The 27687-nt window shown below is 36.1% G+C and overlaps 2 protein-coding genes across 8 annotated transcripts in view; one reads left to right on the forward strand and one right to left on the reverse strand.

Annotated features, from left to right (window-relative positions):
• LOC123688953 (disks large 1 tumor suppressor protein) overlaps positions 1-27687 on the forward strand; it is a 742726-nt gene that overhangs the window by 289742 nt on the left and 425297 nt on the right. For all 7 annotated transcript variants that reach the window (XM_045627719.1, XM_045627722.1, XM_045627715.1 and 4 more), the window contains one exon: positions 10684-10820. In XM_045627719.1, coding sequence (XP_045483675.1) covers positions 10684-10820 — 137 coding nt within the window. The remainder of the gene's footprint in view (positions 1-10683; positions 10821-27687) is intronic.
• On the reverse strand, positions 24829-27015 carry LOC123688961 (larval cuticle protein A3A-like). Its single transcript, XM_045627735.1, has 2 exons — positions 26808-27015; positions 24829-25625 (listed from the first exon to the last, which is right to left on the reverse strand). The coding sequence occupies exons 1-2, from the start codon at positions 26817-26819 to the stop codon at positions 24906-24908; spliced, it is 732 nt and encodes a 243-aa protein (XP_045483691.1). The 5' UTR covers positions 26820-27015; the 3' UTR covers positions 24829-24905.

Consider the following 27687-nt stretch of genomic DNA (forward strand, 5'->3'; position numbering starts at 1 on the left):
ACCTCAATAATCTCGAGAGAATTACAACCATTTTTCTTGGAGACAACCAAGCTAGCATTATTTGGATTTGTCTAAACCCCATGTGAGGCCATGAGAATCTCAAAGGCGAAAACAGCAATTCCATAGCTATAAATAAAAAAAAAAAAAAAATAGTTACATGGTGTTTTTCGAAAATTTTTATTTTCGAAATATTGTTGTAAATTTTTTTCTGTTGAAAATTTTTCATTTCTGTAAGAACCGTCTTGTAACAACTTTTTACGTAAACTTCAATAAACGTCATCGGATTTTACGTGAAAAGTTGCTATAAGACTTTTTCACAGGAATATTAATTATATATTCTTTTGAGATCGAACAATACAAAAAATTTTCAACTTCAAACAACAAAGCATGTTTGGATGCACTCAGCTAAAACTCTGTCTCCCCGTATAGGTGTAGTGACTAGTATGTGTATACGTTTATAGAATGAGCTGACATATTTATATCGAAGGGCTTCCTCTTCCTCCAAAACAAAATCTTCTCCAACCTTTCTCTTCACCAATGATGACTGATGATGAACGTAATGTAATCTCCAAATTGTTAATATCATATTTTCGGTTGTAAATACATAGAAAAAATAACTAGATGTTTCAAATAAAGAATCGTCGTAAACGGAAAAAAATTTCAAATAATATAATGAACCCAAACCATTTGTTCTTGTAGGATAGATAGCTCATTGAAGGATCACCCTCGGTCGGTTGATCGAGGTGATTAGCCAGAAGAAAACCGCAATAACTCAAAACGAGACACTTCAAATTGCATCTTCAGTTCTAATTCGAAACGCAATCCCTAGGTAATTTGCCTCCGGGAACCGAAGCCAACTTCATCTCTATTAAGTTCAATGATTCGAACTTACAAACACACCTGAATCCTTCTGAGCCCGCTCATTATGCGACCTCAATCAAGCGGGGGGAATTTAAAATGGTTCTCTGAATAAATAATCCAATTCCAAACCCACCCCTAACTTTCAGAACTCTCGAATCGCACATATCTCTCAGCCAACTTCACGCGTAAGAAATTATTCACGACTGGTTTGAAATAAAGATCGAACACTTACTTTGAAACGTGTTCAGAGTGCACCAACACGATTTACGAGCTCTAATGTATCATGAACTGGGCTTTATCCACAGCTACTTTGGTGGTTATGTTGGTGTTATTCTTCGGAGCTTCGCGTGCTTTTCTGAATCTGGTAGAAAACATTCTGGAATAGAAAAAGGAAGCTAATTTTGATCTTGGGGGTTTGAACTCAATCAATTGAGTCGACGATGACAATGAGTCCAGTTCCAGTTCTTTTGGATCAGGAAAATGAAGAAACTAGGCAATAATACTACCTGTGGTATTTCCCTCTTTAATATCCAATAAAGAATCATAGCACTCGTAATCGTAAGATCTTATTTCAATATATTCACTGATCACCTCTACAAACTACAAATCCTCAATATTTTCTACTGTTACAAAAAACTCTTCAAACACTGCTCTGTGTTGGTAGTTGGAATTCTGACATAAGAGCATACACCTCCATCTCTCACATTTTTCACTGGTAGATTGTTGATTTCTTGGACACGCTCCCTCTAGGTCAATAAGCTAAATAACCTTAAATAATCATTGCTGTAGATAGCTTCGAAATTCAAAATAGAAAATGCCCAAGTCCAACTGATAAAATATTCTTGAAAAGCCTCCGTTGACTGTGGGAATACATTTTCTGCGTTTCCATATAAACGATTTTTCGAAGGCCTTATTCAATTGGTGTATCAATCTGCACTGTGAGAAATTACTCTATACATGTTTCAAACATAAGGTGAAATATTGCATGGTTTTTGCCCACAGCATACGGAATTTTTTGGATTGAACGCAACTAAATGAAAATATAAAGGTGATATATCAAAGCAGTCGTAAAAGAAATAAATACCTCTCAACCTCATGTGTCGATATCTATCTGCAGAATGCTGATTTCTTTCTGGATAATTTTATCGAATATCCGCTGTGATGCTCAAAGCTTTCGTGAAATGGAGTCAATTCCAAAAAAAAATATAACTTTGTCTTAGTGAGTAGTAATTAGGAGCTCCAGATACTCAGTTTTCCAACTCTCGAATCTCACATATCTTCCAACTAACTCAACTCATCAAGCAATGGTTTGGAATAAAGATCAAACACTTACTTTGAAACGTGAGCAGAGTACACCAACACGATTTACGACCTCTAATGGAAGATGAACAGGGCCCTTTCCACAGCTGATTTGTGTTAATTACGTTGGAACGTCAGCCAATTTGTAATAGTATTATCGTGAATGGATGGCTGTTGCAGGTCTATAGATTAGTGCGGGTCTCATTGGATTTTATGCGGTATAGTCTCTGACATGGCCGCGAAACGATAATCCTATTGATCATAGTCGGTTCGGGTTGACAGAGTGCAAAGCGAGGCTCTGCCGAAGGCTGATCAAGTTACTTGGACTTCGTAATCGAATGGAGAATATCGCACATTGGATTATGCATTTCTTTCATTGAGTACACATCAATTTCTCTTTAGAAGCTTTATGGATCTTCTTAATTAGTTTTTCTGATTAACTCAATACTACGGCTTTCCGGAATTCTACATTCGATAAAAATAATCGGCTACTCTTGAGGTCGGTGCTTCTCAAAAATGTTTTTATGAAGCTTTTGAGTTTGCGGGGATGAACAGATTTGCTACAGAATCAGAGAAAATAAATACTTCTCTATCTAGTGTTACCTCTCTAGAGATCACTGATTTTTTTTTTTGGACGGCACAGGTTGTTGTGAAATACCGTTTCTTATCAGTAAAACTGTCGCGTTTATTTACTCAAAGTTTCATATCAAAATTGAACGATGTTTTCAAACGTATAAATACGGTTTTACTATGATATCAACAGAGAAGTTGATATCATCATTCATGAAAGTGAACTTACAATTTCAGGGTGTTATGGGTGACTCTGCTGGACTAGCAATGGGTTACTGAGTATATATAGAATAAAGTAAACAACCACTAAAGTATTTGTGTAAATGTTTGGACATCAGAAATGAATATGAAGAAATATCATTCTCGTACTTCCATGTCCTCAAAATGGTCTCTGTATTATAGAACTTTTTCCTTATAACAAACATAACAGAATTTCAAATTTTGTACGATAGTGTAAGAAGATCGAAAATTTCGATTTTGAGCGAAGGACGAGGAACCATAGGGCCCCATCCAGGGCAGAGAATTTTTACTTCTCCTTCTTAATTCTTTCACCATTCAAATTCAAGGGAACTTGATTAAAAAAGAAAATAATATTTCTCGCCCAACTCCTTTCGTTCCCTCTTTTTTCATTATGTGGGAGAATCGAACTCAAAGACTTCGGTTCCCAGGCAACGATAACAAATTGTTGTGAAATGGTTGTGTAACCTACCGTTTCTTATCAGTAAAAATGTCGCGTTTATAAGCTGAAAGTTTTCATATCAATATTGAACGATATTTTCAAACGTATAAATACGGTTTTACTATGATATCAACAGAAAAGTTGATATCATCATTCATGAAAGTGAACTGACAATTTCAGCGTGTTATGGGTGACTTTGCTGGACTAGCAATGAGTTACTGAGTGTATATATAATATAGTAAACAACCACTAAAGTATATGTAAATGTTTGGACATCCGAGATGAATATGAAGAAATATCATTCTCGTACTTCCAGGTCCTCAAAATAGCTCTCTGTATTTTAGATCTTCTTCCTTATAACAAACATAACAGAATTTCAAATTTTGTACAATAGTGTAACAAGATCGAAAGTTTCGAATTTGTGCGAAGGACGAGGAACCATAGGGCCACATCAATTGGCATAGAATTTCTACTTCTCCTTCTTAATTTTTTCACCATTCAAATTCAAGGAAACCTGATTAAAAAAGAAAATAATATTTCTCACTCAACTCCTTTCGTTCCCTCTTTTTTTATTATGTGGGAGAATCGAACTCAAAGACGTCGGTTCCCAGGCAACGCTACTGCACAATTATAATTGAATGACCCGAAATCCGTGCTCCTCTTTTGATCTGTGATATCCTCGACGGTGGAAAAAACTATCGTGATCTCCCGAAATCGAGAGATCTCGTTGAAAATCCAGACCTTTTTCTCTCCTTCGACCGGCACACAATCCGATCTGGGCATTGGCGAATTTAAAGCTTAATTTTACTCCTCACGCAATTCCTGGACCTCCTTTCGCTTCTCCGATCCGGAACTTTTTTGAGCGTCCTCTTAATGCGTTCGTCCAATTTCACGGCCAAGATCCGCTCTCCTGGATTTCCCGGAAACTTGTTCGATCGTTCACGCGTCCTGCCGGTTGAAAAACTAGTCGGAAACAGTTCGGTTCAGGTCGTGTCTTCCCCAGAAAAAATGGCGCCCAAGGGTTGAAAAAATTGAGTGGAATCTAATGCGTTAGCGTGGTTGGAATGAGAATTTCTTCAATTCGATTCGTTTCGTTAATTATGAGGATATCGAGGAAAACTTCAATCGAGGGTGCACTCAGGGTTCAGTCTTGTGTATATTTGAATCGAAGCTTAGAAGTTTAGCCAAGGTATCTTGAATAAAACTTAAATTACGTAGGTAAAGCTTTTTCCTGACCGGAGGTTAGAGACAACAGAGTGTCACTACTTTCGGTGGAATTGAAGACAATGAAGAAGGCAATAAACTCACGATCACAGCTTCAACTCCAACTATACCTGAAAAGTTTTGTTGGCTTGTAAATGAAAACAACAGGGCGGTAGTTAAGAAATGAGGGCAAAGAAATGCGGAAATATTTGTGGAGCTACGAGCTCCTCTTCCCTTCTGTCTGTCTTCGGGCATGGGCTATCACCATGACAATTTGATTGAATTGGTTCCTATCTTTCGCTGCTCCGAATAGCTGCTCTACTCCTAATCCTGTCCAATTTCTAATGTTTCGCAACCACGATATCTTCTTGCAACATATACATGTTCTGCCCTCAGCCTTTATCTGGACAATCAGGTGAGGGATGTGATAATTTTGTCCTTGTATTTTGTATTCCAAATTAACTAACCTTTCTCATTTTTATGGTGTTCAGAAATTCTAGATTCTTATTCAGCTGTCTGAGTACCTCCTCGTTACTGGTATGTGCAAAGAAACTTGAGGATTCTTTGATTCCACCTCATCTCAAATGCTTCTTTGAGTGTCCATGTCTCAGTTTTACATCCGTACAAGAGAATGCTTCATATGTAATATCGGAGTATTCTTAGCCGCGTCTGAACTCTGCGTTTTATGTCAGTGAGAGCTGGTTTCCATTTGCTTAATGCCCCACGTGCCATTTCAATACTCGCTTCTACCGATTCATCGCATGCTATTTCATCATTTAGCCAGTTGCCCAAATACGAGCTCAAAAAAAAACGAACTGTAAGAAAACTAATGACAACATTTCAGAATAAACTGAAGAGAAAGGAGCAAGATGAATCATATATGAGAAAAGAAATGTAATTTATAAGGCCTCTCATACGGGACTAATCCTTCAATCAAAGAATCAACGGATGAAGATCAAGAGCCAGCTGCTCTTTTCAGGACGTCAAGAGCCTGGCGAATTGAACAAGCAGATGCAATCACTTGCAGAAGAAAGAGAGTGGAGCATTGGAGTCACGACAAAGAAATATCTTTAGAACATGATGAGTGTCATTCGTCTTCTTGCAAGGAAGCAGTGCCAACAATCCTTAAGATGCTCAGTCAATAATTTCCTGGAAATTTTGTCTGAAACTGCAAATTTGCAAGAAAGAACGTTAATGTGATGAACGAAAACAATGCAGCTAGCTCACTCAGAACTTTTTGTAATTACTTTTTATTTCGCAAAGTGTAGGGTTATTAATCATCTATCTGTGTAGTGTGAATAATTCGGAGAAAATGAATTCTTCTCATAAAAAGTATTCGAGAGATGAAAGTTATAATTAAATTTCACTAGGTCGATAGATTCTTCAATCGAAACATAGAACAGAACACTGACTTCATGAGAAGTTTTTATCAAGTTCTTCTGGAAAACATTCAGGATCGGGCTCCCAACAGCGAGCATTCTAAACTTGCGAAAATTAACCGGAACACTTGCAAGAGGCCAAATAGTTTCTACATAATATTGCCTTCGTATACATTAATCATGAACGGGCGTCCAACGAAGCAACGCGCCATTTTGCTAATTAAATTCCAAATCTTGTCCGGCTGCGTCCAAGGGCTACTATATTTAATCAGTTGATGAAATTCCGGACTCTCTTTATACAGCTATACATGATACGAGCAGTCTGTATCGTATGGACGCCGAAAGCTCGGAACCTGAAAGCCGGACGATAAATTCCGGAGATGAGAGTTTTATTAGTTTTCTCTTATGACCGACGCCGGTCATAACGTATATTCGGGCGGGAAAGACGCCGACGACGTATCTGACAGGAGTCGTCCCAGAAATGACCTACATATGTAAGATGTGGAACGTGCGAGTTGAGGAGTTTTTCACTGTCAGTAATCCCTGGAAGGGACCTCGTGACTTATTGGTGTTATCAGGGGTAAGGGTGGTTTGGCTATTTGGCATTTAATCTGAAATGAGGTTGTACGACTTTTTTACCCTGAGGATGTTATATCTTCTGAAAATGTTGTCAAGACTTATATAATACTTTCACTTAATCATTCTTTTCTAAAACTTTCATCATTTGCTTTCTGTTTTATTATCTGTAGAATAATAACTGGATATTTCAGAGGGAGAAATTATGAGAAAGACGTTATCATCTTGCTAAAATATCTTTTAAATGGCTATGGTCTCAATCTATGTTAGTTGTACTGGGGGAATGAGTGCATGAAAATTATCCAGCAGACAATAATTTCAAAAGGAGAAGGTAAAAATTTGAGATTTCATCTCTGCTGTTCAACTAACTTTGAATACAGGGTGGCCATTTGAAAACGAAACAGACGAGATTACAGACGAAATAAAGTTTTTCGATAGAAATGCTCGGACAGGTCGATTTCTGTTTCGAGGGGGACAACTTAAGATGTAGGTTACGGACGCATAGCGCTTCAACCCTTGCTGCTACAACCCCCACCCCCAATTTTTGAATAGGGAAGATGGGGTGAGTGATACCTCAATTTTAAGGTATTTTTATACTGATTTCAGCACGGTAATTGTTTTTTCATTTTATGCATTAGTTCTCGAAATATTCATGCGTTAGTTAGTTAGGAAGGAAGCCACAGTCATGGTTGTTTTGAAGCTCAAAATGTCGATTTTTCACAAAACACTACAAGTGCCATGAAAACACCACTTCATTTTCATTTCAGTTAAGAATATTTCGAGAACTAATGCATAAAATGAAAAAACAATTACTGTGCTGAAATCAGTATAAAAATACCTTTCAAATGAGGTATCACTCACCCCATCTTCCTTATTCAAAATTTGGGGGTGAGGGTTGTAGTAGCAAGGGTTGAAGCGCTATGCGTCCGTAACCTACATCTTAAGTTGTCCCCCTCGAAACAGAAATCGACCTGTCCGAGCATTTCTATCGAAAAACTTTATTTCGTCTGTAATCTCGCCTGTTTCGTTTTCAAATGGCCACCCTGTATATAATACTTTCACTTAATCATTCTTTTCTAAAACTTTCATCATTTGCTTTCTGTTTTATTATCTGTAGGATAATAACTGGATATTTCAAAGGGAGAAATTATGAGAAAGACGTTATCACCTTGCCAAAATATCTTCTAAATGGCTATGGTCTCAATCATTGTTAGTTGTACAAGGGAATTCGTGCATGAAAATTGTCCAGCAGACAATAATTTCAAAAGGAGAATTCATCTCTTCTGTTCAACTAACTTTGAATATAACAGAATTCACACCAGAGAAATAGCAATCTGAATTGTTTATCTTCAATAAGTTGTACCTAGTTGTGAAATAAAGGAAATTCTTTTAAATTGTGATCAGTTTCTTTAGAAAATATTAGTCCAAATCTAATATACTTCTCCGAGTATATTTCACATACCTATAATAGGTATCAAATTTAATAAAGGAGATTCCGTTTCATTACGATCTAATGATCTATTATGTCTCCATCAGAGCTATTCTCACCATTTCGTGATCTACAGCGCAGCTTCCAGTTTCAGAGTTCTAATGAACACGAGTATCTGGGATGGCTTCAAGGAGGCTGATTCCTCACCACTATAAGTTTTTTATCTTAAGCAGATTTTGCGTTCGCTAGGGATCACGAAGCATTCCGTAACCAGGTGATCCGGAGTTTCTTCGTCCTCCAGAATCTGCTTTCGTCATTTTCTGCTGGATCCATCCCCATGAGGTGTCTCCTAAGGTGACAATACCCTGTGGGGAATTCATTGAGGTGTAGTATATTCTTGTTAAGATCCAGATACTTCTAGGATCTCGCAGTGTCAAAGTTTCGGAAAAACTTTTCGGAATGACCCAACCCAGGAAGATTTCGTCAGAGTGTTTCTCCTTCTTGTAGGGTACCTTAGTCTAAGCATTAGAGGAGGAACAGTGTGACTCATTCCTTCTTTCTGGTTCAATATAAATATGTCAGCTCATTTTGTGAATAAAGACACAAAAATTGAGACCGAGCTTGCAGAAATATATGCCTCGCGACTCCAGCGTATCAAGCTCGAATAATATCAAGTAGCTCGATATGGAATCAAGCATTAAATTTCTCAAATCAAATCAAGTTCAAGGATGTGTGTATACCATGAGCTTGATTTTTAAGTCAAGTAGTTAGTTAGAATACCAAGCTACTTGACTTGATGAATCTCCATTCAGAGCAAGTAGAAAGAAGAACAGGAATGGCAATTGAAACCTTTTGGAATTGAAGAGGAGTTTGATTGGAAGAAAACTGGATAGAAAACAAACTGCTCATTCAAAAATGAAACGAAGCTTTTCATCTCGGTTTATCTGTTCCTACTCTAGTAAACTTGTATAGCAATTCCACCATATGCAGTCACCGAAAAATCAAATTCCCCTAGCAAAACTATTCCGTCTGTTTCTTCCACAGTCATTCTGCGAACATTTCACATATGTACGACGTGAAACGTGCCAGTCGGGCCGCCTCTTTACTGTCGCAGTTCTATGAAGTCCCGTCATAAGTCACGTCGAGACGCTAGAAGGGGCGGCTTCCGTCCCAACTCTTTTCATAACCGCCACAAGGGATGCATTCCGGTTCAACGGTTCTTTATACGCCTGGAACTTCGGCCGGGTTCATAACGGACGCGAAAAAAAGGGCTCCATTTGAATGAAATGATGCTACATGACGACTCTCCCGAATAGGGGGAGTGCGTTATGCCTTCTGCGATAACTTTTATTTATTCGTGATACGGGAATTGTCCGAAAACTTTATTGGGGCCGATCCAAAAAGAGGAGAGCGACATTTCACGGTTTGTGTTTCGAGGTCGGCTTGAAATTTTAAATAGTTTCCGCTGAAGGAGCAAAATAAATTATATCTTCAGTTGGTTGAAAAAAAGCCTGTGTATGGTTGAAGATAAGAGTGTTCTTTAATAGTTTGAGTACTTTGAATATATGATTGTAAAATGAAATCCAGTATTTTTGCATGAAAAACAAGGCTTTAATTACCATTGTTGAAATGAGCCTATTTGGGTTTAGTATACTTATTGCCAATTTGAAGGTAATATCATTATGCCTCTCTGGGCTCTCTCATAAAAGCCCTCGACCATATTGGCAAAAAAATGGGAGAGTCTATTTTCATAAGCCTCTGTTAAACCGAATTTTTCACCAGCAAAAAAAGTTTGCCGTGGACAAGAGCAGATGGTAATCACTTGGTGCCAGGTCCAGACTATAAGGTGGATGCATAAGAACCTCCCAACCAAGCTCCCGGAGCTCTTGGCGAATCACTATCGATATGTGTGGCCTGGCGTCGTTCCGATGGAACACAATTCCTCTCCTATTGGCCAAACCTGGGTTTTCTGGGAGATTTTTTCCTTCAGACGGCCCAATCGTTGAAATTATAGTGAAAAATTCCCTGTCGATACCGCCAAACGCGTAGCAAAACCTCCCTGGATGTCATTTCTAGCTTGGCCACCGTTCCTATCGGCTCATCGCCTTTCGACCACAACCGTTTTCGCTTGACGTTGTCGTAGGTGATCCACTTTTCATCGCCAGTCGCCAACCGCTTCAAAAAAGGCCTATTTTATTGTGAGGTTATTTTGCGTTAACTCGTGTGGTACCTAAACATCGAGCTTCTTCTTGAAACCAGCCTTATGCAAATGGTTCTTAACGTTTTTTTATGCAATCTTTAGCTCTTGGACAATTGAAACAGTGCTGCATGACGGTCGGAGTCGACAATGTCTATAAGTTTATCCACATTTTCGACAAATGGTTTTCCAGTGTGTATACACTATGTATATTATTCATATCTTAAAGAACACAAAAATGATTCAAAAAAGCACCTGAGGAAACAAAATAAATCGAAAGAAACAATTTATTTTTCTTAATACAAAAAAATTCTTGACGGTTGTCTTGGGCAATCAGATTTAAACAATAAATCAATACAAATGTGAAACTTCTTATAAGAGGTTCTTTCAATATATGAAAAAAAATATTAAAACTGTATAAATGTCTTGTATTCAATAAAGAACAACACTTTTGGTTAACCTGAAATAATTTGAGATCTTTTCTTTCCAGATATCCAAGAATTCTACGAACTTACCCTATTAGATGAAAGTAAATCGGTTCAAGAAAAAACTGCAGAAACCATCAGAATTGCAAACAAATGGGAATCCAGCGATGGTCCTATCGCACCCACCTTCACCAACAATGATGTGAGTGCATTTGAAATATTATTAACTTTTCAGTAGTAATACTGAAATCATTAATTTTTCCTGATAATTCAATCGATTCATTCTCTTGCTTGAAAACATGTCGAGTGCGCAGTATCAGTGTTAATGCTTCCAAGAAACTCAGGTGTTTTATGAAATGAAAGACAGACTCAGGAGATGAATATAGAATTTGTAAAAAGTTGAATTCGATTAGACTTTTTCACAAACAAAGTAAAATATAAGAATCTGAAAGAATATCATATTTGACTGTGATATACACAAAACTGAAAACACCGAACATTGAGTCGGGAGTCAAGATTGGATTATAGATAATCCAAACTTGACCAGAAATCCTGATTGGCTAATTTGCGTGAAATAGTAAACTCTAAGATACTTTTTCCTATACTCGTAATTTTATATTTCCCGTAATGAACACGAAACAGTTCTTACTTTCGAACAAGGAGACCCAAACCAGACCTTGATAAATAACTTGAGCCATGGGAACTACTGTGAAACAACATGAAACTGCCGTTCGAACTACAAGACTCGGCTCAACGTTCCTAATGGTCCTGCAATACAAAACGCAACTGCCATGCGACTTGATTAAACTAATTTCAGGGGACTCGGAGGAACATCCTTCTCAAACAACGATCCTTCTTGTGAATCTGCCAATTGGGTCGAATTATAGGCTTCTCTGAAATTAATTTTCAGCCTGCAGACTTGTTTGCGGATTCAGCTGATGCGTTGGTGTTATTCCGTGAAGGCGTCAACATGTTTTCTCGTTTTCGGTTGTTTAGGTTGGGGATATTTGCACTTTGTTCTAGGAGGACTGGAGCAACTTGGTTTCAGTTTCCGTAGAATTAGGTACGACAAAATACTTGAACCGATGGTGGATGAGATTTCGCTGATAATCTTAAGACAGGAATCCTGGTTTGAGGACTGATTCCACAAACGTCTGAATTGTCAGAAAAGTGTTTTGTAGATGTTGGTTATCATTTTTCGCGAGTTCACTTGTACTCAAATTTTCGAATAGGATGAGGTTATGGTGATGAACTACTACCTACTCAAGACTTCATGACTGCACTTTTTTCTTCCAATTTTGTAGTTTGTTGAATTTTGGTGAACTGCCATTGTTTAAGGCTCTCCCCTAGAACAGCGCAAACCTTCAGAAAATGTACGATGAGTCTTCGTTATTTTTTTGTCAGTAAATATTGAATTTGAAGTGCTAATTAGAAAATTTAATATGTTTTTGGATACTTAGGTAAGTCAATTACCCGATTCGTATTTCGTATATGATAAGGATATCACATAGATGGCTTTTCATGACATAAATAACATTTTAAATATCAAAATTCCTCAGTGTAGGTAGTTTGGAGAAGAAAATTGAAATATTTATTAGGCGATTTCTTGAATGATATAAAAAATTTTAGTTTCCAGAATACGTTTTCTAATTCAACTCCCTCCAAAGTTATAGCTTTCAGAAAGGCTAGCAAATTCAAAAAGGCATGGGGGAAAAATTCAGTAGACATTGTACCTTTGAAATAAAATGAATCTAAGGTTGTTAATTATAATTATAGTTGAACGCCGGTCTGTATCAGAGGTGATGATCTGTAGAATTATATAAACATCTGATTGAACATGATCAAGAAATAAATTGAAACATAAAAATAAGTCCGTATCTTCGAAGGTTTATGATATTGAAAGGTGAGGTAATTTTAAATAGATTTGAATCCACAACAGGCCTTCAGTTCAATAGAGGAATCATTTTCAGATCATTACATATCTCCACCAAACATCAGTTAAATATCTCCATTAGATTGCAAATACGTTGACTTTAATTGTTAAGATGAGATTTTTATCTCTGATCAAATGTAATAATATATTTCCAGTTGGTATTAGGACGGATTCCATTAGCTTAATAAGGCATCTTTGAAACGTCAGTCTGACCTATACCTACACAAATCAAGGAGAATAATAAAATTTTTTCAATATTACTGCCTAATCACTCTGGAATCAAAAGAAATGAGGAAGCCAATTAATTCATTTGCCAGAAAAAGAAGCTTTTGATAGCCCTGAACCTTTGTGTGGAGGGATCTCTACAAAATACCTTCGGAATTCCAATACTGCAAGATCCTTGAAGTATCAAGATTTTAGTGAGAACATGCTACACTTCCTCTACATATCATTTCCAGTTTCAGAAAGCACCTATTGAGAATGAAGTCCTAACCTGACCCAACCTTTGTGTGGGTAAATCACTAAAATATTACATTCGGAACTTCAATACTGCAAGATCCTTAAAATATTAGGATTTCAGTGTGAACATGGTACACCTCCTCTCCAGATCATTTCCAGCCTCAGAAAGCACCTGATGAGAATAGGGTCATCAGAATCTGACGAGTGCAGATTGTGTGGAGCGAAGGAAGAAGCTCCTGATAACGTCTACACAAAATGTCTCGTTATTGCCAGCCAATGCAAACTTTGTGGGAATGACCATATAACCCCTTGTTGAAGCAGTCCCAGGTACTGATGTCCATTAAGACTCTGGAAGTGGAAGGAGAGCTGTAGATAGTGCAAGGATGAAAACAGTTGTGATCTGGAGGTACAAGAGCCCTTAAAGTCCCAAGTGCATGTCAATCCGATAACAGTTATCAGTAGATAATAACTACACAAGGAAAAGCATCAGAAAAATTCTCCGAGAATATCTTAACATTCGCACTTCAACTTATAAACGACTTGAAGGTTTCAATGGAATATATTAGGCCATCAGAACCATCAATAAATTCGCAACTTAAAGAGCGGGCGTCCATGTGTCGAACTCGAGACGCATTTATATTACTCAAGAGCAGTAATCCAGAACCTCCATATGCGCTGCCATAACAACCGGCACTCTTCGTCGTGGAAACATCTCACTAATGGATCTCCAGCGGAGTGTTTACGAAAAATGGAGTCATGTGCCGGAAATTCGACGAATGACAGCGTAAGCCACTTGAAACCCATTCCGGGGTGGGGCCGTATAGTCGACGGGGGGAGAATTATATGTATTAAATTTTTCACCAGAATTTTCGGAGTCATCGCCTGGAAAATTACGTTTTTATCTCTCTCTCATCGAGGGAGTCGGGGGTAAGTCGAGGAATGGAGGTTTAATGTACGTTACGTACGTTGTATTATGTGAGATGGTGCTGATCATTTTCATTATCTCGATTTGGTGAAAATTTGAGAGAGGTATTGGCGCGAAAATTTTTGTTCTAAATTGCTCTCATCTGCGCATTTTGCACTTTTATGGCAGGATCGCAAATGATTTCTGAAGAAAATGAGGAACACACTGATCTAAAGTCTGAAGCTTTTGGGAGCTGGGCTCCCTATTCGCTATTGGCGACCACAGAACTTAAAAGTCTATGCCTATAAAAAGCAGCTTTACAGGGCGGTTATTGACGTGCTTTTAAGTTTTTACAACACTTTTAATCCCTCCTATGAGGGGGACCACACAAAAACTTCTATTTTTTCTGGCCAAAATACAGACCTCAGATATTTCTGGAAATGAAATTTAAAGGTGAAACCCGGCATTTATTTCCAAATCAGATTCTTAGGGTTGTAGTACCCTGTCTTAGAGAGTTATCTTTTCAAGACTCAGAAGAACCCCTAGATACTTAGAATATAAAAAATATCGAGGGTGGCTGCTTTCCATTGCAACACTCTCTATATTTAACTCTGATGGCATTCACGGCTAGATTGTTTTGAGATTTTCAGTAATCTATATTAATAATCATTTTTATGATAATTTTCGTTGTGTTGTAGTCGATTTTTCACGAGATATTTTGTTTTTTACTACGATAAGAATCTTCAGAAGTTGAAAAACCGAATAGTCGACCCAAGGCTAAAAAGCTTGGAATTTTTTAATTCTGTAACTCCTGATGTAAATATTTCTGTGATCTTCAGCTGAGCAATTAGCGCATGACAGAACGAGCGTTCGGAAACTTCTGATTACTCGACAGTGCTCTATTGATTTCATTTTTAACTCAAATTTCCTATGATTGTGATGAAGCGAACACGAAATTTTGCATAACACTTAATATTGTTACCTATTTATTATCCATACTTATAAAATCTTTACTCAGATTCTGCTGAAGTTTCCTCTTAATCTCATCACGAAGCTAAAAATTATTATTCTCGGTCTATACCCAAACTCTTATCCTGAACGTATCTGTTGCCACGAAAATATCGGGTATATCTTTTCAATATTTTTTTTCAATTATCTATCATTCTAAGGATTTGATCAGTTTGAAATTTCGCCAGAAGCATGTCGTTGTTATTTTATTAGCATCCAAAATTCCCATTCCATCGGTTTTGAGGCAACGGAAATATTGCTCCTCATAAAAAATAAGATCAGAATATTGATGAAAGATCCCAATATTTCCTATAATCACTCGAAAATTCAAACCCAATTTCAGACGGATCGTATCAAAAGGATTTCTCTTTTAGACAATCTAATCGTCAACAATGATATGATAATATCATATGCTTTTTCAATTATGGTGTGTTCCCGAGAATGAAATATATCATAATGCGTCGAACTAAATCACTCATTTTCACAAAATTTTATAACAGATGTAATTTTGGGTTTAAAGTATACAATGTAGGTCTTTCATACCATTGTTTTAGAACGATGTGGTAGTATGAAAGACCAACATTTTGTATATGTCATCTACCTTATTTGGACCTTGCTCTATATTTCTCCATAAGATAAAACTCTGTTTCGTTTCATTACTGGAACCATTAACTTTATCATATTTTATCACTGTCAAGTAGGAGTGGACCAGATAAATTGGACGTACGCAAAGAGCAAGGTGGTTTTGAATGATGCAATGGAGCCAAAGAGTTGTGTTTGAAATATTTCGAATATTCGCAGCTGCGAATATTGCCGAAACACCTGTCATACGATCACCTCGTAGTGACCATAGAAATCTGTATTATTGCGATCCAGAAAAAAATTTCAAGAAATATACAGGGTGTTAGTAAATTTGTGAGACTAACTTCAGGGGTGATTCTGTATGAAAAAATTATCACAGTTTGCTATATAATTTTTGTTTGTTAATGCTTTGTATTTCTAGATCAAGTTTTTCTTTATTCATTTATTGCTCTGAAATCGATCGAGATTTTCAATAGAAATTAGATGGGTTTTAAGAGCTAGTTCTTCATTGACATATTGATACTCTACTGAAATTTTCCGAACTGAAAATAATTTTTGAATTCTCAAATCAATTTGTGATCAGCACATCCCATAGCAGGAAGAAAATTCATGCAAATTTTCGTCTTTTTCTAGGTATTTCATAAACTTCTAGAATATTTCTAGAAATAATAAATTCATTACATAAATATGCATCTTTGAAGACGAATTCCAGTGATTTTTTGAAATTTTCAAATCTTCGCAAAAAATCCATATACCATTCTCTGTCTACTCTCGGAAATCGTATTATATAACTGAAATTTATAATGAACTCTATGCATAATAACGCATGCATAGGTAGTAATAGTCCACCTAATATTAAATTCATAGCATTAAAGCTAGCTTACAGCAAGTATGGTGAAGTTGTTATAATATTCGATTAATATAGAACATTATAATCCTCTTGACGGTAATGTTAATGCATTTTGTCTATGTATATAGGATTTAAGCTGAAATCTGGTATTCTCTAGAATAACAATATGTCGAAGGAGGAATGCATCGTGCTAAAGAGATTTATTAGTTTGAGAGCACTTAGTGCGTCAGGAATAATCCTCCTAACCAAGTGATCTGAAATGATGTTATTATAATTACCTTGATAATTCAGGGGTACTTTGGTGTATGCTGTTCAAAATGAACTTTGGGCAGTAGACTTTGGGATATTCTTGATGAAAATTATTCAAAAAAAACTTAACTACCTACAGTATAATTCGAAAAATACTTATATACAGTAGGCACTTCAGTTCTGAAATCACAATTGCTTTAAGTTCTGTGAAACTGCGGTCGTCTTATATAAAAATCGATTCTAATATTATTAACCACAAGAAAAGGATAAATCAGATTATGAGAGATCAGTATTTACCGAATAAATACTATCCATTTGAATAATTATTGTCACCAAGTGACATTTTAGTGATGTGTTAATATTTTCCCAGGGGAGGAGGAACAAATATTATATGTGGTGTTGACAGAACGATTGAATGATCAATAGAAATCATTATTATCACAATATTTCCAACTTTCATAGAATGTCTTTCGTTAAATGTTTAAAAATTAGACTTTTGCCTTTTTTGTAATGATTTTTTATAGGTTTTCTTTAAGAACACGTACTTCTGAATTTTATCGGTCTTTGTAGGGATACCATGACACCATATTATTTCCTTTGCGAAAAACGGAAAGTAACTAAAATGATTTTTGTTTTCATTCGCAAATAGAAGAAATTCAAAATACTACAATGAAGATTAAAGTTCAAAGAAATTATGTAAAATTAGTGATTTGTAAGAAGAAATATCTCCAATTTCGTTTTGAACCGAGCAGTCACGTGATCTATCTTAATGTACAAGACCTTCAACGATTTGTTACTCCTGATTTTTAATTTCATATCAACTGACATGATGATGAGACGAGATCTGAAATTTGAAAAATAAAATTTTTGGTTTTCGATTTCAAAATGCGAGACAGGGAGAAACAAATCGAAGAAATTTTGGATTGATGGCTATATGTCCTTGGAGTTTTGTGTTCACAAATCCTCGTAACATATGTCTACAGAGTATTTTCTTGTACAGTTGTAATATTTTCTGTTGAAGAACTTTATATACAAATTTCATGACAATAAATTATTTGAATTTATGAGTTCTAAATCTGAACCATCATATTATTCACTTGTTTGTGAATAAAACATTTTATTCCAACTAATCATATTAAAAAATTTTCTGTAGTAGATATAATTAAACAACTCGGTCATATCTAACACGAATTTTTTTTTTTGCAAATTTTGAGAGCCAGTATCTCAGCAACGTTAATCATTTCGTACAAGAATTCTTACTGGAACATAACCTCTGAACAATCCCATAATCATAGATCTCATTATATGAAGACCTTCGCATCTATTATTATTTAACCAGTTTTCTATTATTAATCGAAAGACAGAACTTTCTTTTTCTTGCTAAACATGATTTTTATCTAATTGATTTTTAGGGAGAGAAAGGACCTATTTTATTATTCCCCTTGATTTTTTTTGTCGTGTTCCTTCTTTTTCTATTAGCTTCGTTATTTGTTTTTTCAATATTTCGCTCTTCCCTGGTTTGCTTAATGCTTATTATGGAGCACCAACCGCTGTAGCTTTTGCTGTGTTCAGTGTACCTTTTTGTAGTTTTCAGTAATGTACCAGGTAATTTTTGGTAATGTACCTATATTGTAAATTGTATTTATGATCTTTGAGTTATATTCTAATGATAGTTTGCTGTTTGGGTTGAGTTTCAAGTAGGTACAGTCGTCGGTTCAATTGTCTTTTTCTCTATTATCTTATTGCTGTTAAATGAAGTTATTTTTCTTTACCTCTTTTTTTCTTGGTATTGTTTTATTCTCTATCTTGGGATTACCTCAACGAGTTGATCTTTTTCTATATGTTACAGTCGTCGGTTAAATTCTCTTTTTTTCTATTTTCTTATTGCTGTTTACTGAAGTTAATTGTTCATGTTTTATTTCTTTTTCATTTTCATTGCTTTATTTTTTATCTTGAGATTACCTCTGTCTATCTGTTTCTACTTAGTAATTGATTTTCGTGTTCCTCTAGAATACTACACACCGGTGTAATCTTCAAAATACGATCCTTCAAACTACGATCTCTCAAAATCCTTCATCTGAAAAACGCTGTTTTGTTATCTGCAGTGGTGCATTAGACTTGTGGCTTCCAAAGAGTCACTATATCACCAAAACTTTCTGCGAGTTCCCACATATACCTCAGATAGTCTCAGAAAGCAAAACATTAAACAAACAAACAATTATTATATCAAACAACAATTATGTATACGATCCCACCAGTAAAAACCCATTTCCTCCGAAACCACAATAATTCCCATGAATTTCTCACATTTATGAATATGCAAACGGAAGAGATAGGTACTTCAGCCCCACAGCCGAGCAAAACATCAAGGAAGCAGGGAATTTGTTATCGTCTCCCCGCTTCTCGAAATATAACGGCCGAAAGTTATTCCGATCTTCGAACCGCCAACAATTCCCTCCCGCTGATTAATTCTTTGAACCCCGAACTTTCCTCGTGAAAACAATATAAGATTTCCATTACCAAGCCGACTTGGCCGCATCGCGTTACTCGCAGGAAGTCGCATAAATACGAGGAGACCGGAGGCTGCAACTTTGGCCAATTTAGTGCCAAGATAGCAACTGCTACGGGAAGCATTGCCAAGATAACATAATCTATAAATTCGGCGCTGAATTTATTACGGGTGGAGAACGCCCGATCTGAATCCATGACGATGGATTTTCGGCAGTAACTCATACGAAACAATAGGGGCGTCGGTTTTTTTTCCTTCCGGTGTTGGGAATCGCTTGGACTTGGATTGGTACGGATTGGATGAATTGGGGGATTTGTATTCAAATCATAAGGAGATATATAGGGTGGTCCAGTTTAAATAAGGGGCGAAAAATCCAGGAGACGATATAATATCGAAGAACATTTAAATTTGCCCAATGATCTATATTTGGGAATTGGTTCGTTTATAAAGTAAAGGGAGTTCAAGTTTGATGTGAAAAAATCAAATTAATTAATTTTCGCCAAACCTCCAGAGATATATGAATGAATCCTTTCTATGATTCGCCTAGTGGTAGCTGTGATGGAAACTATTTTTTTCTACAACTGCTACGAAAAGTAGCGTATTCTTCATGGCTGACTGAATTTCAGAAATATCTATTTCTCATACTGTAAGAAATATTATTCCTCACGGCACTTTGCCCATGCCTCGCTTGAAAGACCAACGAAATTGGACTTTTGAAAAGTCGTTTCGCAAGAAATGCATAGATAGTGTCAACGAACGCAAAGTTGAATTCAATCAAGTACATAACTTGTATTATTCAAATTTATGCAATTGTTGTAAAATAGTATATTGTGTAACAAGTGGGGAAAGTTCAACTTTTCTCACGATTGTGGAAGTTTGTGACCAAGACTGAAAGGCGAGTGCCGCAAACACACGAGCGAGAAAAGGACTTTCTCCACATGTTGCACACCATATTTTTCCTACAACTGCACAAATTTCAGAAATTCAAGTAATGGACTTGATTCAAATCAAAATGGCCTTCGTTGACAGTTTGTGCTAATTTATTGCGTTTCCATAGAAACGACTCAAAAGCCCAATTTCATTGGTCTACCAAGCGAAGTGTGGGCAAAGTGCAGTGAGAAATAATATTTCCCACAGTATGACCAATACATGGTTTTGAAATTGAGTAAGCTATAAAGAATATTCTACATTTCATAGCAGTTGTAGTAAGTATAGTGTGCAACATGTGGAGAAAGTCCTTTTCCTCACTCGTATTTTTCCGGCACTGGCCTTTCAGGCTCGTGCCTCAAACTTCCACACTCGTGAGAAAAGTTGGACTTTACTCACTTGTTGCGCAATATATTATTTTTTGTTTGTTTGTGGTGTAAGTAGTGTCCATGTTATCACGTGACTCAACATTTCTATGCTTTTCTTTAAAGTAAATATGAATTTTGAATTCCGCATTTAATTGCAATAAACTGCATTCACTTTTTTTTCCAACTGAGCACATTTCTTAAAAGAAATGTGACTTTAAAATAATTAATGATGCAATGAAACTATAAAAGAAATTCATATACCATTCATCGAAAAATAGAGGATGAACTTACATAAATTGTTGGAAATGCAATCCACCAAATTCAATATATTTTCGTCATCTTCTGGTGAATTATTGTATTGTAGCTAAATGCTGATACTTTGTTTGGATTCAGTTCAACATTGCAGATAATTATTATCCAGCTATTGTCTCACGATATCTCCCAACTAACGCATCTCAAGTGAGGAGATAAATGTTTTATATAGTCTTGCAAAAATTTCAGAGTTTAATCTTGAGAATGAAAAGGTCAACCACACACGAAATTCATACATTATATCCATAGCAAAAATGAATAAATGGGTATTACTTGTTACTGAAACGGAAAACCATTATTTGGGATGAAGAAAGCACTGATAATAAATGAAAATTCCTCTCTTCTTTTATTTTCTTTATCATGATCGTTATCAGGAAATTATTATTTAGTTTAGAGATTTATGGGATGGAAACATATTGTGTTTTGATAACACACTTTATCGATGAAATTAATATACATACAAAATATCAGAGAAATCTGATTTAAAAATATCGAAACTTTACTTTTATCGAATTTGGTGAATTGTATACATTTTATACATTTAGGTATAAGATCGATGATCTTTACAATCTTATACCTTCATTCCCAAGGGATATCCAACAGTAGAAATGTCGCCGTTCCATCAAATCCTATGTTGCAAGCAATAAGAGAAGAAACACGGTGAAAAATCATTCAACTCAAGTACTTTTTCATTCTTCTCATGTCACTCTTTCTGTTCAAATTCCGTTCAGGCATTCGTCTTCGTCAGACGCGCCAGTAAAACATCCGAAACACATCTAATCTTCATCAATTTTATCGGTACCTTAGCTGAGGGACTTTCCTTTGTCGATGTTCCTCCTAACAGTGATTCGATTCCCGCTTCATGGCAATAACCGAGGCCTTAATCAGGTGAAAGCTTGTGGGGTCTCGGAAAACATAGTAAAATTATGATTGCCATGTTCTTTTTTCTATTCATTTATGAACTGTAAGGAAGTTAGAATGAAGAAAGGAAAATGAACGTAGATGTTGAGATATTTCCGAACCAGTGTGATGGAACAGCCAATTTGCTGAAGGAAACTTTTATTCGACCGGAGAGCAATAACTTTTTTTATGGTTTTATTTCTTTCAACAGGATACGAGGAATTGATTTGTTTCCCTTGTTTCATTTATACCTAGACGAATGTTGTTTTGGCACGTTTTCATGTATATATAGGGTGTTTCCGAATTAGACGTGATCCTTGAAGGAGGTGTTAGTATCACTCATTTGCTGTGGCATGAGGTATATTTATTGATAACCGAAAATCAACTGCTCCCCAGATTTTGGAGTTCTTGTGTTTTTCAAAAAATGTCTCACCTTACTTTTACATTTTTCGTCAAATCTGATATGTATGAAAATAGCAAAACTATAATGTTGAATAATAATCAGTATGATTTGGAAGTTGGTATATAAAGAAAAGAATAGTTTATTTGTAATATAAATTTGCCTGAAACTTTCGAATTCCACAATTTTGGTGGGACAAAATTATTTAGAAAATTTGCCAAATTTCTTCTTTATTTCCTAAAAAAATTTCCGTAAGAATGTCGCTACTAGTTTTGTTTCAGCAAATTTTGATTCGAAAGGGAAGGAAGCAAAGAATGGAAAGTATTGAATTAACTGTTTTTTTATTGCTATTTTATTGAAAAAAATCCAAAATTATAATCAAATGTGGTCAACGTAGAAAAAATATACGAAAAACGAAGTGAGGTGAGAAATTGTTCAAAAATCACAAGAACTGAAATATCTCGTAAACCGTTGATTTTTTGTTATATTTAATATATATTCAAGGTTCACGTCTAATTTGCAAACACCCTGTACATATATCGTATTGTCCATGCGAAAAAAGTTCTAAAAACTTGAATGATTCATAAATATACGTAGATAACGTTAAATGAAATGGATTGGGCAATCTTATGACAACGTCATACCACTCTAATGCTACTATTGAACAATTGCAAACTCATCAGAAAGGTTCCATAAGAAGAAAACTCTTGAATAATTCACTATTTCCTCACAATTTTTTTTGAACGAGTTTCTGCAACATTCATCATATTTATTTCTTGAATATAATATCGTAAAAATGACTACCCTCTAAGGAATTTCACGAACTTGAGAAAGAGATACATTGGAAGTGTGTAAAGTTGATTTGGAAGTGCGTAAAGTTGCTCCATCCTGCTGAAAGCATTTTCTTCGGTTATAGTAGCATGAGATCTTTGTGCAAAATGCTGTACATCGATTATCTACACAGTTACATTAAGATAAGACTTTCGCCCTGTAAAACCCAAAGAACTAATTCTTCAGACACAACCGGGAAAAACGGAAATAATCCAACAAGACTGGAAGTGGATTTGAGCTAGTTTGATAGTTCCCGGAAAATGCTCTGCCACTCCCGTCACTAGAAGACGCTGAATATTTTATGAATTCATGCAAATCGTCCAGGATGGGAAGCGTAATCCGTCGGCCCAGAAGGCTGCCACGATTTTCACCAATTACCCAATTCCCCTTACAGAATATCGGGAAGGATTTACATCGAACATTATTTGAATAATTCATTAATTCATCGGTTGCGAATCACGTAACTGACGTAATTAGCTCAGAGATGTTGGCAATTACCGATGCCCGGAATAATGCGATAAATATGCGTCACAGATCGTTAACGCCGCTACGGAGCGTCTTGACGCACCAATTGAGACTGGCGTCGGTGCCTCAGAGATCATTCGTCTTCCCGATTTCACGTTGTTTCGGCCGTTCTTGCCCGAATTGAATTGAAAAATGTTCAACTTTACGCATATTCTTCATTAGGAATACAGATCTTTCAATACTTTCAGAGTCACGTAATTTTGAATGTTTCAGTCACAAATTAGCCACCCCAGGTTCAGAACTCAAGACACAATATTGATTATTGCTCCCATGGTACATGGAATCAATCACTATATTTCGAAAATATTCCTTTTTCTTCCTCTTCAGCCTTCTTCCTTTCAATGTTCTCTCCTATGACATTGAGGTCTAGCTTTCTTTCCATCGCTTTGAGGGACGTCTAAATGTGCGTGTACTTGGATTCTGTGTTTCCACTTGACATTTGACCTGTCTTACTGGTGACATCATTCCCACATGGTCTCTCCACCTACATTGTCTTATCCATTTGATCATATCTTACATTTCTAGTTCCTTCCTTATGTCTGAACTCCTCACATGTTATTTGAGTGTTACTTCACTGCTACTTAAATCTTAAAATCTTTATTTGAGTTATTCTTTGCATTATCCTAGTTGTCGATGTTTCTGTCTTCGTTTCGACGAAGTATGTGTGCAAGCTTTTCATATGCAAGTCTCCACTCTGTGACTTGTGGTTTTTTTGTCCAGATTATATCTCTGATATGGCTTCCAATCTTTGCTGCTTTGTTCGCCTGTGTTCGCACCTCTCCTACAATACATCGTTCACTGGATACTGTCACTTCTAGGTAGTTGAATCTTGACACTCATTCTATTGTTTTGCTTTTAATTAATATCTTACATCGAATAAGCTCTTTGCCGAAGACTATAGTCTTAGATTACCAACTTTTGTAGTCTTATCGAATTCATACACGAGGTGCTGTACAATTTCCATTTACATAAATATGTGGAAAATGCAAGAGACCTGTTTTATGGCGATTATAATGTAGTTTGTCATTCATTGTGGTTTTCGTTTCGCCATGTTTAGTTGATTCTCAAAATTATTGAGTGAAAATTTACGAGATTCATGAATTTCTTCATCGTTGGATGTTCGGGATAGATACTCACATTTAAAAACTCGAAGAAGATGAGATCAAGCAAGATTTGTTTCAAATGAATTGATTGAATGAGTTCTAACAAAAACAAGACAAATATAACTGGCGAAGTGTCATATTACTTTAAAACATCAAAACAATATTTAAAACAATTAACTACCACGAATTTCAACAAGCTCTCGTTCTTTTTTTTTTCCAACATTGACTTTTCTTGTTCAGAAAATATTACCGTACGAAAATCAATAAAGCATGCTCATATCCTCATTGCTTTCATTGATTTTTATAATAACCGAATATGGAAAATCACATAGCGAAAAAAAATTGCAAACTGCAGTCTAAAAAACATATATTCGATCAATAAATACAAAAATAATATAAACAACAATCACACAGGTATCATTCTCATTTAGTGGATGATGGAGGTAGAAAGGCTCAAACCTGGGGCGGCGTAAGCTGTCTTGGCAAGAAGAGGTGAAGATCTGATCAATGTGGGGGCATAGGCAGATTGGGCTAAGAGAGGTCCAGATCTGATCAAGGAGGAAGCATAGGCAGGTTGAGCCAAGAGAGGGCCAGATCTGATCAAAGATGGAGCATAAGCAGGTTGAGCTAAGAGAGGAGCAGATCTGATCAAAGAGGAAGCATAGGCAGGTTGAGCCAAAAGAGGGGAAGACCTGATCAAGGAGGAAGCATAGGCGGGTTGAGCCAAAAGTGGAGCAGAGTGAGCAATCACAGGAGCAGCGCGTACAGCAGCTACAGCTGGGGCAGCAACTACGGCTTTGGCTACCAAAGGTTCTTTGCGGACGACAGCGTTGAATCCGTTGACTGGGTCAGCAGTGTAGTCGACAATACGTCTAGTGCCATCAGATTCCACCAAGGAGTATTGACCTTGTACGACGTCTCCGCTGCGTGATTCCACTTGGCTCTTTGAGTCTCCAGTCAAACTGTCTTGGACGTCATAGCCGAATTGGTATTGTGGGTTTGGGTCGTAGGGTTCAGCCCTGGCTACGGCTACTGGTGCGGCAATTTTGGTGATTGCTGGAGTTGCGTAAGCTAGAGGGGCTGCCAATGGTGCTCCGATGAGGTTGCCGGCTTGGACATAAGCCAGGAAGGAGGCGAGGATGATGAACTTGAAAAGAAAAAAATTATCAGAATTGTTATGATTTGGTACGGACGGATAAAATGGGCTCTTCCATAATATCATTATGGCTAGTATTTATGGATACTGCGATGCATTCAGCACAATGGAGATGATTTGAAACATTTTATGGCATAAATAGAAGGAGTTAGAGAAAAGTTTGTTATGAAGACGTGTAATTAATTTGATTGAATCAAATTGATTAATTTTTTTACTGAAGATAGTATGATTTCACAAGAAATTATATAAAATCCAATTATATGTCTCAATCTTTAGAGTTGAGAACTCAGAGCAAAATATACTGAAAATAAAGATGAATATATTCTGCACTAAAAATTCAAGAAGATAAAAATGAGTTTTCTCTCGAAACTGGCAAATATCAAACTAGTGAATCAAATCTGCGATAAATTGAGTTCGTTATTCTATCCCTTATTCATATCGTTAGAGATCCTCAATATTCAGACCTCGAAATTCAATGGAATGGATGCTCTAGTTAGGATCATCGATGGTGTATGTATAGCAACCGTTGCTTGTACTCAATGTAATTGCCAATTGCTTTTCGACAGTTATGAGAATACGACGAAGGAAGGAATTTCTGAGGGAGTTTGGAAACTTCTTTACGAATGCTTTCAATGTTTCGGATTGAAAATTATGGAAATGACATCAGCATTCAAATATGCCCTATAGTATTGGGTTCTGACTTGTTCAACGATGGAGAAGTTTTAGAAACTAACGAAAAGGATTCTCAGAAAATCAAAGCTTATGAGTTAGTGAAAAGTTGAATCTCCAATTGAAACATCTAATGTACAACTAACCACGCCGAAATTGGGCTTTCATTTCCTGTCAATGGAAGAAAATAAATGTAACATAATTGGTCCAGAAAGTTGTGGAAAGAAAGCTGATGCATTCTGATTTTTACCCAGAGGATAGACAAGAAAATTTTGATCTAGATATTTGAAATGTTCTTAGGATGGTTTATTCATTAGTGAAAGCATTTTTTTTCGGAAAATTTTTACTTTGAAATCTGAATTAGGTTGAAAAATGAACGTTGTTATTGAGCAATTCCCTATCCTTTTTGGACAAAATTAGTATAAGCAAAAATATAAAAATATATATGTATGTACGTTAGTATAGCGGTAATTTTCCGATTACACATCATGTGATATAATTTACCTTGAATGCCATTTCAGCTAGATGTTTGTGCCGTATTGAGCTACAGAAACGTTACTGCGATACTGATCTCTACCAACAGTGTGGACTATATATATGCGCCTCTAAATATGCTGAATACACAACGCACCACCCGAATATTAAGCGAGTTTAGCGCGCAACCTGATATTGGAGCATTTTTCGCAACTGGAACCTTGTTAGAGGACGCCCTGTTTATTCAGTATGCGATACCGTTCCGAATAAAAATCGGCTTAAAAAATATCGTAGTTGCATCAGCCGCGAATGTCTCTTGTTTGGGATCGACGCAGTCAGGTAGTCCTGCCTCGGTTTTAGTGTTTTTCTCACACCCACAATTCTGTCAGTGGGCCGTTGTGATGAATATCACTAGGCCAGTTGACCTGCTGGTTCTATGACTTCTCGGAAAGCGTTGATATATTAGAAAGAAGAAGTTTTTCTTGTAATATGGATTGATATATGTATTAGGTGAACAAAATGATTCGTGCGATTTTTTTTCGAACTTCATTGCCTTTATAATTTTGATGTAATTCATTATTGATAACAAAAACTTTGAGTTTTTGGATATATTGGATAGTCGGAGAGTATTCAATGTCATCTTGATATATATATATATATATATATATATATATATATATATATATATATATATATATATATATATATATATATATATATATATATATATATATATATATATATATATATATATGAACCAAAAATGTGCTTCTACGGACGAAAAGACTATACACAACTGCAAAACTAAGTCATTTATCATCTATTTTTATTGTGCGTTTGTTAAATAATTTGAGATCGCTCAGTATAAGTGGTATAATAAAATTCAAGGGCACAGATTCACTGAAAAGAC

Source organism: Harmonia axyridis, chromosome 1 (assembly GCF_914767665.1).
Source record: "Harmonia axyridis chromosome 1, icHarAxyr1.1, whole genome shotgun sequence".
NCBI lineage: Eukaryota > Metazoa > Arthropoda > Insecta > Coleoptera > Coccinellidae > Harmonia > Harmonia axyridis.